The sequence below is a fragment of the Manis pentadactyla genome, chromosome 3, assembly GCF_030020395.1.
Source record: "Manis pentadactyla isolate mManPen7 chromosome 3, mManPen7.hap1, whole genome shotgun sequence".
NCBI classification, from domain to species: domain Eukaryota; kingdom Metazoa; phylum Chordata; class Mammalia; order Pholidota; family Manidae; genus Manis; species Manis pentadactyla.
Genome location: NC_080021.1, coordinates 1399889 through 1416659, shown reverse-complemented (window position 1 = coordinate 1416659; position 16771 = coordinate 1399889). Strand labels below are relative to the sequence as shown.

General features: G+C 54.7%; 1 protein-coding gene across 1 annotated transcript in view; it reads left to right on the top strand.

Annotated features, from left to right (window-relative positions):
* COL22A1 (collagen type XXII alpha 1 chain) overlaps positions 1–16771 on the top strand; it is a 237705-nt gene that overhangs the window by 87179 nt on the left and 133755 nt on the right. Inside the window, exons 13-18 of the mRNA XM_057497641.1 lie at positions 2394–2447; positions 3344–3379; positions 4414–4467; positions 6318–6362; positions 13444–13494; positions 15447–15491. Coding sequence (XP_057353624.1) covers positions 2394–2447; positions 3344–3379; positions 4414–4467; positions 6318–6362; positions 13444–13494; positions 15447–15491 — 285 coding nt within the window. The remainder of the gene's footprint in view (positions 1–2393; positions 2448–3343; positions 3380–4413; positions 4468–6317; positions 6363–13443; positions 13495–15446; positions 15492–16771) is intronic.

Here is a 16771-nt window from a genome sequence, read left to right as displayed (position 1 = left end):
TATAAATTTCTCAGAATGTTTGCAGATCTAGCTTGGTTATCCCAACCATGTAACATAAGATTCAAAATGAGGTGTTAGCCTCTCAAAGAAAATACTCACCCCCAAAGAGGCCTGTAGTCAGTGCTCAGCAAAGCAAGGGTTGCCCACCCCTGTAACTAAGCCAAGGTGGCTGGTTCTGATGCCAGTCATCTAAAACCAGTTTGCCACACTGCCCATGTCCTTGGGAAGCGTGCCTGTAGCTGGGTTTGTGACCCCTGCTTACAGACACAGACTGAGACTGACAGCAACTCACTAGCTTGGCCGTGGTCATCAGTCCTCAGTGGTGAGGAATTCAAAGCCACAGCTTACGGCCCAAGACCTTTGCTTTTTCTACACATCCTGCCTTTCACTTTGTCCCTGGGGGTTTCATGCCCCCAGGCTGTTTAAAGTAGGAGGTCCCCCATCGCCCCCCCTGTGGCGCACCTGTGGGGGCCTGTGCCAGGCGGGTACCATGGAAGGGAGGAAGTCCTGGTTTCCCGCCTCCCAGAGCTCCTGTCTTGCGAATGGGATAGATTCACCCAGATCCTTGTTGGCATCTATTGGAAAGTGCCAACAGGCTGGGAATGTGACACCTCTGGGCAAAGGGAAGGTTCCAAAACTCTCTGGAGGTCCCCCTGGCTTTGTCTCTGGGCTCCACCCCAGCTCCCTTTGCTAGACGTCCTGGGAGCTCCTGTGCCTGCTGCCCTCCCCCCTTGATTCCTGAGGCAGGAGCCCACCACGATATCCCTTACCTGGCGTTAGCTGCGGGTCTTGCCCACCTGCAGCAGCCAGAAGACAGACGGGCCTTTCAAGGACTTGCTGTCTCACCTGGTAACCAACACCCGGGGTGAGCTCTGCACCAGGTGACCCCATGAGGCCTGATTCCAGAGGGAAGCACCATCAAGGGCATGTCCTCAGGGAAGTCCTTCTTCTTCTGTGACATTTCCCCCCTGGGACATGTTGAGTTTTGCCCGAGGGCTGTGCAGAAGCACAGCGTGCAGGCTGGTCTCCCTGCTGAAATGCACATACACTTACTAGCAGATCGGTGTTTTGTGTGAGCCTAAGCTCACACCGTTACACCGTTAGACGGGAGCAAGCGTGTGTCTCCCATGCAGCGCGTGGTGCACGTCCCCTGGGGAAGGCCTGTTTCCTGGCCGCTGTGTCCTGGTGCGGTGCGATTCCGTCTGACGCCTCTGCTGTCGGGGGCAGGGTGGTCGCGGTCACGGTGAGCTGGGAGGAGAGGCTGCACCATCGTCCACATTTAGATGAGTGGCCAGTGACACACAGTGTGGCTTCATCTGAAGTCACAGCTAGAAAGGTGCAGAGCTGCAGACTCATGTCTGTCGGGTGCCAGGACCAGAGACGGCAGTCTGTCTGTTTCTTATCATAGTGACGTAGATAAAATGACAAGGCCTTGGGAGTCACTTCGTAGGAATGTTAAAGGTGTGTGTGTGTATTTACACACATACATGCATGCATCGTATACGTAAAAATAAGAAATGTGTGATGTCTGACATGCCTTTGAGGTCTTCCTAAGACCTATCTGGCGGGGTTCTTGGGAAGATAAGGATTCATACTCCAGGACCAGCGCCAGGTGGCTTCTAAATATCGCCAGTAGATCCATCCAGTCCCTCATTCACCGAATGGCCAACATTCTCGTTTCACAAATGGAAAAGCCCAGAAAGAGGCACCGGTGCGCTCAGTGTCCCCCGGGGAATTAATGGGGGAGGGCGGGCTGATGGTATTGGTGGAGTCCTTCGATTTTAGCGGGATACTGGCCGAGAGACCCAGGAGTCCCTGATTTTGAACTGTCCCCCCACACCCTCCCCAGGAAGCATGTGGGGGAGAGGGGGAGATGAGCGCTCTGGCCCGCACCCCCTTTGCTCCCCGATAGCTGCTCCAGGAGTGAGCCTGCCACGTGCCTCTGGGGGTGCTTTGTGAGGATGGAGTTCACCCCGGCTTCATTTGTTTTAATGACCTGTGGCTCTTCAGCCCCGTGGTTCTCGGCCGGGGGGCGGCATTTGGCACTGTGGAGGCATTTTGGGTTGTCACCCCTGGGAGCACTGCTGGCATCTAGCGGTGCTGCTGGCCATCCTACACCACAGGGGGGCACCCGCAGCCAGAATCCTCCAGCCCCAGGTGCGTGGGCGGGGCCGAGGTGCTCTGCTTCCGTGCGTGATGCTGGGCCTGGGGCGAGCAAGGACCGCAGGCAGGGAGGGCCGTGGGCCAGGGGCCACCGGGTGTGCGGACCACCGGGGGGTCTCATTAGAGCCCGGACCCCCACCGATAGGGCGGGTCTCAGGGGAAGCCTGAGAACCTGAATTTCTTACACTCTGTCCTGCACTAATTGCTTTTCTGTCTCTCGTCTGTCCTAGGGGTCCCTGGGCCTGCCTGGTCCCCCTGGGAGAGACGGCAGCAAAGGCATGAGGGTATGTGTGTCCCCCCCCCCCCGACAAGGCAGCCTCTGGTCAGACTCCTGCGGCCTTGAGAGGGCGGCCTTTGCTGGGGCCCTGAGCTGGGGGCCCTGCGTACCAGGACCTCGCCAGGCCCCCAAGGGTTGGCCCATTAATTATAACAACACCAGCAGTGGCTGCGGCCACCGAGCATCGCCTGTGTGTCCTTGGAAGCTATTTCCTCCTTAGTTGGCAAGCGCCTGTGCACAGATCTTGTCCCCAAAATCAGACCTGGAGCCACGCTGAGGTCCAAGGCGAGGGATTCACCCAGGTCCCCAGTTTGTAGCTACAAAAACCCAAGCAGTGGCCTCGACTCACGTGGGTCAGTCTGCCCCCGGCACAAAGAGACCCTCTTCTCCACCACAAACTCAAAGGGCAGTCAGGTCTGGGTCTCTACCTCTGTTCCCTTTGAGATTTTCAGCCGCCTGTGAGCAGGTCCCAGAGCAGGAGCCCTGATCTGTGAGCGCCTCCTGTGTCCAAGCCTCTAGCACTTCAGGCAGGAGGTGTGGGGGGCAGACAGGGAAGAAAGGGGAGTTCTGGACCCGCCCCCACTCCCCCTCAGGTGGCCATCGCCCCTTCCCTGGGCGAGGCCTTCACTGTGTCTCCAGGTGCTGTGCATTCTCCCCTCTTCGGTTTGGCTGACCGCCAGCAGCAGGAGCGAGAGGGGCGGAGAGGGTACCAGCCCCAGGAAGGACGGGCTCTGCTTGTAGGAAGACTGTCCGAGGGCAGCCTGGGTGGCTGACTGCCTGCAGCTGCAGTTCCTCAGCTGAGCTCTGAGTTCCAGGAGCAGATGGCCCCTGAGTCCTCGGTCTGCCCCGTGTGCCCAGGCCAGGGTCCTGCTGGGTCATAACCATGAACTGTTTTGTGTGCAGGGGGAGCCCGGGCTGCCCGGTGAGGTGGGCATGTGGGTAAGTGTCACCTGACCTGTATTCCTCTGCTATTCCCAGTGCACAAATCTTCTTGCAAAGCCTGTTGCTTTATGTGTGGAAGAGGTGCACAGACACTTCCCTACCTACCTTTCTCACAACTACACGCACGCGTCAGTGGGCATAGCCACACATAAGCGATTTTTCCTAAATTCTTACAGAAAATGAACCATACCATACTCTGCTGTTCGCCTTTTCCATTTAACAAGAGATCAGAGACATCTGTCCAAGCCAATACAGATAGATGCCATCCATTCTCCTAACGCATGCGGCTCCATAATATGGATACACTGCGATTTACATAATCTTGCCCCTATTTATGGCTCTGAAGGTTGTTTCTAATTTCATTTGTTTTCCACTAAAATCAATGAAGGGATAAATGCACATTTGTGTGTCTCCCTAAGTGCTGTATTTTTATTTACATAGGGTGGATGACAAAAATTAGGATAATCTTGGCTGAGGAAATGCACACTTTATCTTTAGTAGATGTTAATAGATGTTGCCTGATGAGCTGCTTAAAAGCTGTAGCAACGACGGTCCAGGCAACAGAGAAGCCTCTGGGCTCGGCAGACTTCCGCCGGGCTTTGTCGGGACTCATCCAGGCCGTGCTGGCCCCATGGCAAAGGGGGCATGATTAGCTGAAGGAATCAGTCACGTCGATCAGAAGCTGTGCGCTTTGGTGGCCGGATCACGGGAGAGCCATGGGACACAGGGCGAGTGGAAACGGACATTGTTGTGCTGGCCTCATTGTAGAGCAGACGCAACACCCACTAGCTATTCCTTGAAGTGGAGTAGTTGTGGGTGTGAATCATGGCTTCACCAGGCGGGGTCGGCGTGAACTCTAAACAGAGCCAGGGCAGTGGAGGTGGGTGCTCTCGGTGAGATCATGTGCCAGCAGCACGCGGCACTGGCAGAGGAGCAGCGGCCCTTGGCCCCAAGCACGGGTACTGCCTGGGCGTCCCTTCTGCTTCTGCCTTTTCTCCCTGACCCACCTTTCCTGTGAACGCTCTCTGCAGGGATCCCAAGGACTGCCTGGACCTCCCGGATCTCCCGGACATGTTGGAGCTCCTGTAAGTAAAGGCAATTGTCTGGAAGGGGTTCTGATCCAACTGCATGGATGGCGACCCAGGCTCTCTGACAGGCCTGCCTCCTGCATCTACACATGGAGTGCCCACTGCCCTGCCTGTGTCAATGGCAATGAAGAGTTTTCGGCTCTTCTCTTAGGCCAGAAATATTTAAATGTCATGGTACTTAAGAATCTCCTTAGAGATCAAGTTTAAATGCACATTCCTGGGACCTCTTCCCCAGACAATGAAGCAGTGGGTTTAGATGGAGCCCAAGAATCCACATTTCTACCCTGCAACCCAGGCATTTCTGACACTTGATCTACAGAAGCCATTTTTACCACCCTGTCAGTCTACCACTCCCCAGGTGGATGGAGTCTATTAATTCCCAGCCCCTGGAACAGTGCGAGACACATGTCGGATCCTCAGTGGGCAGGTGCCCAGTGGAGGACGCAGTGAACAGTTACATAAGGTATATAAGGAGCAAAGTGGCTTCTAGGGTCTCTAATACTATTCTTGGTTCTCATTAAGAAAGAGTTGAGATCACCTTCAAATCAAAGAAGTGATATAAAAGTCCACATTTGAACAAGGCGGCCTGCACCACCTCGGGGACATTCGGGACCTCTGGTCTCTGGGTGTCCGGCTAAAATATTTGAATGGCATTAAAATGGCATGGAGTCCAGTTCCCCCAGAGAGCTGGTGGTCCACAGACCCTCTGTGATAGCACCCTGGGGCCCTGGTCCTGTGCCTCTTCTCCAGCCACCAAAGACGTATGTTGTTCCTGGGACCAGCAAGCAGGCCCGAGCAGTGTCTGCCCTCTGTAACATCTTTTCCATAGAATGTCTGAGGTTCCCTTTTCCAGGGAAGGGGAGGAGAGAGGGTGCCATGCAGGGAGTCCACCTGGTAGGACAGGATGCACTCTCGCCCCTCGGTCCAGCAGGACCATGCCCGGCCCGGGGAGAAGCTACGCGTTCATCAGCTGGTGCCGGTGGCCCAGGCGTCTCACTGCGCACGCTACCCATCAGAGATCCGTCGCAAGCACCTGCACATTAGTGTGGGGAAGGAGCTTTGGGGCAAAACTTGGATGAGATTCTTGTGCTGAGGGATTGATGTAGTCATTCACTGAATCATTTATTCACTCAACAAGTGCTTATGAACATCAATCCAGGCACTGCCCTCACCTCCAGGGATGCAGGAAGGAAGGCCCTGCCCTCTGGGGTTTACGTTCTCCGTAGGGGAGGCAGGGAGCTCGTCCTGTGGGGCTGAGGGCTGAGAGCACAGTAAGGCGTGGCAGAGAGGATCAAGAGTGCCTGCGGGCAGGGCGGGGGTCAGTCATTTAGACTCCCTGGTCAGAGAGGCCCACATCGTGGCTGGTATTTCCATAAAGGCTGCCCACAGAGGGAAGGGCGTTCTTAGCTCAGGATCTGGGTGCTGCTTCTGAAGGTGGGGCGGTGCAGGGCAGGGCAGTGGTCCTCGCCACAGGACAGGGGGAGGTTTAAGGGATCTGGAGTCTCGGGTTCAGTGTTGGGGACAGAGCCCCGATTCCATGCTCAGGCTCTGGGGGGCAGTGCGGACGGCGTCGGAGGCCGTATCCCTCCCCTCGACCAGCTGAGTTCCGGGACAGGGCGTGCCCAGGTCTGTGTCCGGAGGGCCTGGAGAACCCAGGCCGGGCCCCAGGAGCTCTCCTCGCCCTCTGGTAGGGGCCTCACTCGGCTGCCTGGGCCCGGGGAGGAGGGAGGCCCCCGGGAGACAGGCCTCCGCCGCAGAGGGTGGTCCGTCCGCAGGCTCTCGGCCCTTCCGCACAGAGGCGCTGGGTCCACACGTCGTGGTGCTAATCTTCTCCTCCTCCCCCCCAGGGCCTCCAAGGAGAACGGGGTGAAAAGGGGACTCGAGGAGAAAAGGTATTTACATCATCCAGCCCGCCGGTATAGCCTTCTGTAGAAAAGAGGGGGACCCCTGGGGCCACCCGCTCTGCGCTTGCTGTGGGCTCCCGTGTGTGTGCCCGTGCATGGGCATGTGTGTGCCTGTGTGTGCACATGCAGCAGGCGAGCACCTGTGCAGGTAATGCATAAGTTTCCCCTGTGTATATAGGTTCTGGGCCTGTACCTGTAGGTATTGTATTTCCCTTGTTCAAACGGAGTTTAGGGTTTCCAGGCCGGAGACGTTTTGAAAGAGCCCTGGACTGAGACTTCATAGTCTCGGATGCTGCCACGGCCTCACATCTCACCTGGCAAGTTACATGACTTCTCCTTTAGTTACCCTGACCCCAGGAGCCAGGGTGCATGGTGACAGTTGTGACCCACACTTAGCCTCATTCACCAGGCATTGCCATGGTGGCCAGCATGCTGGACAAGGCTGAGGCTGGCCACTCCTCCATAATTATGCCAGCAGCTACACCAAGAGCATCCTCAGACTGGATCCTTCCACGTGTGTTAATGCCATCAGGGCTCAGGGTTCAGCTGGGTGGGAACAAGGACTGCAGCCCCCGTAGCTCCCTGAACAGCGGCTGCCGCTGAACTCGGGCAGGCTTTCCCCAGGCCCGTCTGCAGGGCCGCTTCCGACCAGGAACTGGAACTTGGCCCTCGTGTGCTAAGCTGCATCGCAGACGCCTGTGAGTTTATCCTGTTTATCTTCCAACCGTATGTGTTCCTCTAATTTTATAAGGAAGTTTTATGTTATTAAGTCATTTAATTTAATTTCAGTGTATCTGGAAGACAGCAAAAATTAGCCTATAACCCCGCCATCCTGACCCAACTCCAGTGAACACTTCGGCACATTTCCTGCAGGGCTTATCTATCCGAGTTCTTTTTGCACAGTCACATGTACTGTATGCAGTGTCGCCTCCTGCCCTGCTTCTGTTCCCATGTGTAGTATTTCTCCCACGCTGCTGGGAAATGTTTATGACTTATTTTAAACAGCTGCATGATGTTCCGGTGCATGAAGAGACTGTGATTTATGTGCCCATTTCTCAATTATTGATCATTTAGGATTCTTTCCAGTTTCTCATGATTAAAAATAATGCTTTGGTGGAAATTTTTAAACTATAGCTATATTTATTTGTTTAGTTGTCACATTTAGGGTTCTTTCCTTGGGCTGCTCTCCAGAAGTGAGATGCCCAGCAAAGAAAATGAGCTCGTGTGTGGCTCACCGCCCCCCGGCTTTCCAAAAGGCTCCCATGTGTGAAGGGCAGCAGGGGCTGGCGTGGAAGCCCACGTTAGGCTCCAAAGTGTGATTTCTGTTGGTTTGTAGAGTCACTTTTAATCAGTGTAACTTAAAAAAACCCAATGGTCTAGGATGTGCATCTTCTGGTTCTCCTGAGAGTTTTGACACAGCCCGTGAGTGTGCGCGTGGCTGTGCTCCTCTCCGTGGGGACTTGCCGGTGGCATCTGGAATGACTGAGGAGCAAGGCGCAGGGCAGGGTGGCTGGAGGGCGGCCCAGTGCCTGAGGGGACAGGGTCTGTGAACCCCCTGCCTGGGAGCAGCAGCACTTGGAGAGCTGGCCGGCAGCAGGGCCGGGTTGTAGAGCAGCAAGAGGGAAGCTGGCCTCGGTGTCCACAGCCCTGAGAAAGTCAGTGTTCCGCTGTGATGCGGCCACAGGCCCAGCCGGGAGGGCTTCAGTCCTCACTCTCAGCTCAGAGTACCATCCGAGGCTCAGGCCCGTGCCCTGGCCTGGGGTTCTAACAGGCCGCCAGGCATTCGGTTTCCCTCAAGCGCCTCCTGAGCGCCTGTGGCAGGAACAGCGAGGACGGGGGCCCAGGTGCTGCCTTCACGGCGCCAAGAGTCCTGTGGGTGAGAAGATTCACAGAGGCACTCAGCGCCAGGCGGCGGGAGGCACACAGGGCTCAGGGTCGGGCCTGGAACAGAGCTGGCCCTTGATGGGTGTTTGCCAAATAAATTAGTGAGTAATAGGTGAGTCCTTCATAAGATCACATGTCCTAAGACGGGATCCCCTCTAAGGATACCCGGTGAATCAAGGGTGTGCGACCAGAGCGAAGGACAGCAGCGCGGACACGGCCGGGTCATGTAAGGACAAGAGACAGCTGCATCTGGAGAGGGTCAGATCCCCAGGACCCTGTCATCAGATCCGGGTCCAATGCCAAGGCCCCGCTGCAGGGCGCAGGCACCCCGAGCTCTGGCCCGAGTCTCAGGGAAGCTGTCTGTGCACACTTGGCGCTGTGCTCTGGCCAGAACTCTGCTGAGAAGCGGGGGCCTTTCCCAGCCATGGGGGGCTGCCTTTCCAGCAGGCTTTGGGAGTCCTGAGTTACAGCTTGTCTCCCACCAAGAACCACTGCCTTCCTATCAGAATCCTAAATTACCAGATCTGGAAAGGACCCAGACGAGGCTGGAGAGCTCTCCTTATTGCACAGGTGGGAAGTGGAACACAGAGGCAATGCGTTTCCTCATGTGTTGCAGCCCAGTATAAAGAGAAAGTGCTAGAAACTTCTCATTCCCAGCCTGGGCTTTCTCACTGTGGCACACAGGCCTGAAGTGCCACCAGAAACATAGCACAGTCGCCTTTCCCTGAACTTTCTCTTCAGACTGAACACAGCCCTGCCCCTGCAGGAAGCTCCAGAAGTGGAGGCCGCCTCCAGGCGAGGCCCGGGAGAGGACGTTCCGCTGGTGTCCGCGTTGGCCTCTGTCCAGGTGCTCCGGGCGGCACATCCTGGCACAGAGGAAGCCCGTCCAGTGATTCTGGAGCCAGCGGGCCTGCATCTGAGTCCCAGCTCTGGGCTCTGCAAGCAGTGTTACCTTTAGAGAATACTTTAACCTCTGAGTCTCAGGTTTCCTCAATGCTGAGAGCAATTGTATCTCTTTCTAAGGCTGCTATAAAGATTAAATGAGATACTATCTGTAAAATGCTTAGAACAGTGCTGGGTAACATGTGCCACATAGAGGGAGGGGACACAGAGATGGAGACACTAGAGACAGGAAAACAAAGAGACTGGGGTACAGGACAGTAGAGGGGAGCTTGGGCTGGACGCGGCTGGCTCAGCTCCAGGAATGGCTCCCAACTCCCTTGCTAACTTCCTGGGCGGCCCTGAGGCAAGCCAGTCCCCTCTCTGTCCCTCCATCCCCCTTCCATCAGGCCAGAGGCCTGGACTGCCTGGTCTCTCAGGACCCTTTCCAGTTCTTACATGTGATGGGCCCATAAGCCAGTTTATTTTTTTCAAGAACTCCTCTGATTTCTTACCTCAGCAAAAAGGAAGCTTCCATCTTCCCTTGAGACAGGCCCTTCTAGATGCCCGGCCTTGGCCAGCACGGAGCTGGGCCGGAGTGAGCTGCACCCGTGCCCCACGGAGGACGCCTCCAGCCGCACGTGCAGGGGGTCCTCCGGAAGGCGGCGGCAGCCCTGCTGTAGGCATTTTCCAGAAGGTGCCTCTGTAGGCACAGCGAGGTGTGGAGGCCCTCTGGGCGCAAGGATGTCCTGGTAATTGAGGTGCAGATGGCCTGTCCAGGCCTCCCAGGCTTGGGACGGTTGGCAAATTGTAAGGTGAACCTTGCTGGTCACAGAGAGGAGGGTGCTCACTAGGGGGCCAAAAACTGGAGGCGTGGGCCCAGCTCTGGAAAACCATGCTCCCAGGACAGCTGTGGGGCACGCGCCGGTCCAGTTCTGGAGGCCCTGGAGACGACTTGCCCGGCCCCCTGCCCCGGCTGGGGAGCAGGAAGCCCAGAGCACGGCGGCCCTAGTAGGACGGTGAGAGCGGCAGCTCTGGGGTCAGCAGGACCAGGTCCCCACCCGGCTCCGCCTCTGCGGCCTCTGGGGCCCTCCACGGACTTCTACCCCTCTGACCCCCACGTCCCTGTCTGACACTTAAGGGTGATGACACCTGTCTCAGGAAGTAGCTGCGAGGGTCAAATTAAATTAGTTATTAAATTAGTTCAACACAGAACCAGGCGCCTGGGAGACACTCCCTGAATGTTAACAAAATGGAGTGGGAGGTTGAAAGGGACAGAAGCCATGACCCACCCTGCCCGCAGGGGCCCCCAGCTCTGCCTCACGGAAGTCAGCAAGACCATCACCCTGACTTGTGTTGTTCTGCAGGGTGGACGACGTGCCCACTAGCTCTCACTGCGCTAAGTGTTTGTTGAATGTGCTGGGCGCACAGAGGTACATTCGCCTGGTAACCTTTCCTGAACAAGTGCCCAGAGGAGGGTGCCACACTGCCCACCCGCTCCCACATCGACGGTGCAGACCAACCCCAAGAGTTCAGAGCTGCCACGGGCGGGTGTGCCCTCCCTCTGCCCTCCCTCTGCCGGCGGCCGTTCAGAACCGCGGCCAGAGCCCTCGGCCACACGCTGACCTGCTTATTGAGGATAACGACTTCGTCTCTGTGACTCAGCTTCCTTTGCTGGAAACAGGGACGGTCTGTCATAGGACTGATGTGAAGTTTAAACAGGAGAGCGCCTGTTTTGGCACCTGGTACCTGGAACATGCTGAGACAGGATTTATTCTCTTTTAATTTGCATAAATGCACACTTCCCTATTGATTCAGGAATGTGAAAATCAGGAAGTCTTGGAGTTCCTGCACTACAGCCTCCTTGCTTGCCGTTTCTCATTTTTTCAACCCAATTAGGAAATTGAATCCCGGAGCTGAGCAGGCGGTTCCCCGAGGCAGGGGGGACAGAGTCAGGGTGGGGCTCCCATCCCCTGGCCCTAGCGCATCACCCCCCCTTACCCCTCTGCCCCCAGCTCAGACCCCTTCCTCTCCTCCCCTCTCCGGCCTTCAGCTGACTTGTTTTTCTCCCCTCCCCCATTTCACATAGTGTCTCTTGGTTGTGCTTAACCAGCCTTTACTGTCACACCTTCCATGTGCCACACATTGTCCTAAGCATTTTACATCGATGAGCCCTCCTCACCTTGAGGTAAGTGCTAGCCCTGTTTGTAGATGGAAACGAAGTCACAGAGATGCTAAGTAATTGGCCCAAAGTCACACAGCTGGAGAGGGGGCGAGCCAGGGCTTGAGTCTGAGTCCTGAGGCTGACCACTGCCGCCTGTGCCTCACCAGCCCCGAGGGTAGGAGAACTAGAGGGCTGAGACCCAGGAGACCCGGATTCTGGTGCCAGAGCGAGCACACCTCGCCGGGGCCTCAGGTTCCTCATCCGTCCTTGACCCTCGAGCCTGCCAACCTCACGACGCTGGGATGGAGGGAAGATTGGCAGCAGACGTGGGATTGTTTGGCCAAGAGACATGCTGCAGGCAGCTGTCCTCCTCAACCACCCAAGTCTCATGTAATGAAAAAATGTTTTAAAGAATTAATATGTAATAGTGCTTGAAAATAGAAATGTGTATATCATTATTCTAGATTTTTTTTTAATAACTTCTGGAGGATAGAAAATCTTTATGGTTAAGTTTACGTAGATGCAAGGTGGAGGGAAGCCGCAAACCCAGCCGCAGGACTGAGAGGTGCTGGAACCCCCCTCACGGTCACACCGGCGGCTGTGGGAGCAGAGAGGGGCCCGGGCAGCTCTCGGTGATGGACGGGGGCCCCGCACTGGCAGCGGCTGAGTACAGTGGCCCCTCTACTGATCTCTGCTTGAAATGGTCTCTAGAAAGCATCCATTTTTGCCGCCGGACAGAGGGAGAACCGTTCCCCAGATAGACAGCAGTCCTCAGGAATGGGAGTATCTACCCCGGAAAGAAAACTGCCGGCGCGTCCTGCCTGTCAGGAAGCCCCGCCTTAGCCTGCCGCCACCACAAAGAAATAGCAACTTATGACGTAGTTATAGAGAAATACAAGGAGTGTTCAAAATAATGTTCATGTGTGGTCTTCTGGGCGTTCAGAGAATGTCAGCCGGGGCCGCAGTGCCCCTGGGCTGGGCCCTGGGGACACACTGATGAAAAGAGTGGACACAGCTCACGTCCTCATGTGAGAGGCAGGAAGGGGCAGGAAAACGGGTAATACGTGCACATTGACTTAAGAGCTGCCAGGGAGACAGTGTGAACCCTGCTGGAGGAGACCAGGGCATCTAATTTGGACTGGAAGACCAAGGAGGTGACATTTAAGGGAGCCCTGAAGGGTGCTGAGGAGCCAGCGAAGGGAGCAGGGTATGGAAACAAGACAAAAGTCGCTGTATTTGAGGAACTCCAAGGAGGAAGCCACGGCTGCCGGCGTGCCAGGCAGTGGGCTGTGCATACGAGCGTGAGCCCACCTGTGGGAGTCAGTTTTCCCCAGCAGCGGGGCTCCTAGGGCCCAGCTGGGCGCACCAGACAGGAGTCCGCCCGTGAGTGGGGCACAGGACATCTTTGGCTCACAAGCACGCGCGCAAGGGAGAAGGGTGCTGGCGGTCATGACACCTGCCCTGAGCCGGTGCTGTAGGCAGGCCGCCTCGTTCCTCAGTCACAGGGGTCTTTTGATGAAGTGATTGCCATCCTCCTCATGAAACCCAGCCAACAGATGCATCCCAGAGAGGTGAGGTGACTGCCCCAGAGACTCAGAGCCAGCTCGGTGTGAACGGGAGCCGAGGCTGGACCTCGGCCGGCTGTGCAGGTGGTGGCCTGGCGCTGGCCAGCACCGAGCCCTGCAGTCTGTTCCAACCCTGGGAACGGAGTGGATGTTCAGGCTCATTCACTGGATGGGTGAGTGATGAAGGCAGGGTGCCCACAGTCTTAGGAACCACATTCCAGACCCTGTGCATCTACTACTTTGTTTGACCCCCGTGGAGACCCCTGAGAGGAGGAAATCATGTGGCTCAAAGAGGCTACATGCCTGCCTTGATCATGGATTTGGGAAATGAGAAACAGAGATAGGAATCTGGTTCCTGTGACCTTTGACGTGTGCTCTTTGACCCCCAATCACATTAGCTATCCAAGGTCATGTGTGTGTCTGGCTCTCCTGTATCCACAGCTGGCTGGCGGAGCATGGGGCTGAGCATGATCTGATGCTAAGGGCTTTGCTGGCCTTCCCTCTTCATGGCGTCTTCCGTGGGGATGTCCATTGGTCACTGAACCAATTTCTTCTTTTTTTTTCCTTCTTTTGCCAGGGGGAGCGAGGCCTGGATGGACTCCCTGGGCACGGAGAGATAGGAGAGCAGGTAGGTGGGCACTGGCTCCAGCGGGCTGGCTTCTGCCAGGGACAGGAGCGCCTGGGCTCGGGCACAGAGCTCTGAGGGCCTGGGCGCCTTGGCCTCCGTCCTGCTCAGCTGGAGGCTCGGCAACAGCCCCCGGCTTGCAGCCGTGCATGGACTCTGCCAACACAAGGGCACAGGCCCAGAAAACACAGCACTTCCCACCCGTGCCCACCTCAGGGGTGCATGTGAGCATTAACATAAAGGCCACAGGCAGTGGGCGTGGGTTCAAACAAATGTATTCCCTGTAATTTTGTCCAAGAGAGTAAAAGATTACAAACAGCCCAAATAATCACCTCTGTGGAACTGGGGAGCACTTCAGGTGTATTGGTGCAGGGGATGCTAGGAAGCCAGGGAAATTAATGACGCTCCTAGTGTGCTGATGGGGGTGTTCTCTAAGATGCTTCGCTGAGTGCAAAGGGAGTGTAGGATGGTGTGGAGAGAAGTGTGTCCATGAAATACAGACAGTGAGGTGTCTGGAAGGACAGTGAGGGGACTGGTGACTGGGTGTCTGGGTTGCCTCAGGGAAAGGACCCTGGGTGGCCAATGGAGGGGATGGGAAAGAAACTTGTATACACTTAAATGGGGGAACATGCAAATGTATTGTTTGAAATGCAACTAAATTTAAATATTTAAATGGCTAAGTGCTTAAAAAAATGTATTAAAATCTAAAATCATATATCTGGAGACAAATATTTACTACAAATAGGAAAATACTCATTTGTATAACACAATTTAATATTGATCTATCAACTAATACATTTATATTATTAGCTTAAAGATAAAATAAGTAACTACATAAATTATATTTGACATATATGTTCTTTATAATAAATGGATTAAATTCAATGACCTTGTTAATATACATTCAATTGATCATGAATCCCATCGCCCCAAATGGGAATCATCTCTTTGTAAATCTTGTCCTTTCCCTTAAGTCATAAACGTGTAACTGTTTTCTCAAATATGTACCAAGGGCATGACTCAATGACCGCCTAGTACTGTGTGGTGTGAATGTCCCCTCATAAATAATAGTAATAGCAAATCAGCAAATAGATGGAATACTGTTGGTGTGTAGGCAGCAGGTGAGGGCTTGAAACAGAGGAGCGTGAGCACCAGGCGCAGTCTCCCGTCAGGGGTGTTCGGGCTCCCCTCTGATCGTCACGATCAGGGGTGTTCGGGCTCCCCTCTGATCGTCACGATCATAGTGAAAGCAGTGAGGGCTTGCACACGCGTGTACAGGTGCATTGCCAGTTATGCCTTTGGAGTGAGCAGGTCCTGTAAGAATCACTCGTCAGGAGGGATGACCCTGGATCGTCCACCCGCCTTCCAGATTTCCCCTCATTTCTCTGAGGAGGCTCACAGGAGGGCCCCCAGTGTGGGGTGGCTCCCAGCCCCCCTCGCCTCCTGCTCCTGCGGGGGCTTCAAATGCCCGACAAGGCTCCACAGGGGGGTGCTGAGAGGAGGCCTGGGCTTCAGCACGTCCTGCACTGGCCCTCTGGGGCCTGGGTGTTCCCGCTGCATCGACTCATCCCGGTGCAGAGCCCTTCCCTCACCCCTCAGCCCATCCTCAGCACCCCCGGGGGGCTCCCCGTCAGACCTCCCAACAGGGCTCCCTGCCTCTCACCCGGATCCTCTCTGAAGTGCTCCTCAGGGCCCTCAGGAAGCGGCGTTTTGCCTGCTCAGAGTGCGTCCTTCACCTGCAGCACCAGCACAAGCACAGGGGGACCACATGGCTGTGTGGCACTCAGGTTAGTCGAGCAAGAACCTTCTAGCAATGAGCACAGTCCAAGAAGTCTGGTCCGAGGGGGCCTGTGTCTCTGGGAAAAGACAAATCACAGCTTGGAAGTGTGTTGCCCTTGACTTCCTCCTGTTCCACCCCCACTGCTGATAGTCCACCTTTTCTCTCTGTCCTCCAGGGAAGACCTGGGCCCCCTGGCATGGCCGGGCCCCAGGGAGAGAAGGTAAGCAGGGCCCTGGGGTGAGGGCCCGCTGCCCACCTGAAAAAATCAGGGCCTGGGGCTGTGGGGGGAGGCTGGGTTCTGGGCACAAAGCCCAGACAGAGGTGCTGAGTTGAGCATCAGGAACTCAGCTAACAAGACATTTCTGGTTATTGCATTTAATTGTTTTCTACTTTTAGGAGTAAAAATCAATTTTAAAAACAACCAACAACCCCTATTATATAATATCCAGACATATTAAAATATTATGCTACTTAAATTGCTTTTTGGACTAAGGCAGACTATGAATAAATACCAAGAGAAAAAATCTTACAAACTCCTTTTCCTCCTATCTCCTGTGCAACATTTTTAAAAACTTTTTTTTTAATCATCCTTAAAATGTATGGATCTTTCATAAACAAAATAGAGGTTGTATCTCATCATACTGGTCATCTGCTTTAGAATATTTTCTCAACAAAGCTTAATTCAATACATATGCTGCTTACGATTTCTGTATTTCAGATGAAGAAAAACTGCATGTGAAAATTCATTGCAAAATACAAAGTGCTATGAGAATGTATGCAAGGATAGTAACTGTCCTAAGCATTCAGGGTAGCAGGGAAACCCCGACGATAGGATGCATTCTGGACAATAATAATGGGCTGATGAGGTACAACCCTGCATTTGAGTCCAAGGGAATGACTGTCTTCCAAAATCCTAGGCCCTTAGGGAAGCATCAGACACTGGGGCTGAGGACAGCTGGGGAGGGAGAACGGGGAGCAGGGGGACCCCGGGGGGCTAATAGAGGGAGGCCAGAGGGGCATCGCTGACACCCAGCGCCCACTGCAGAGCTCAGGGGAAGGTCACTTCCAGCTGACGAGTTCCTCGTGAACACTGAAGATACAGGGAATGGGAAAGACTGTTCTGAACTCTTTATAGAAGCGAACAGGGTGTATGTTATAAATAAATAAACAGGCCTGCAGGATGGAAAAACCTCAGCTTAGGAATGGCGGCTGGAAAATGTTAATGCCTTCAAACCTGCTCACTTGGGCTTCAATCCCAGTTGAGTTAATCACCCTCCCTCCTTCTAAGGATTTTTAGAGTGGAGATTTACATTGCTGCATTATCCTGCTGTCAGGATTTTAATATATTCTTGCAGCTCCTTGACAAGGGACGCTCTGTCCTAAAATAACTAGTTTATTTCAAGTCGCTGAGACAGAATGAGCCTTGAAGTTTGGGTCCAGTTGTGATTTTCCTGTGTGTGTGCATGTGTGTGTGTGTGTGCATGTGTGTGTGTGTGTGTG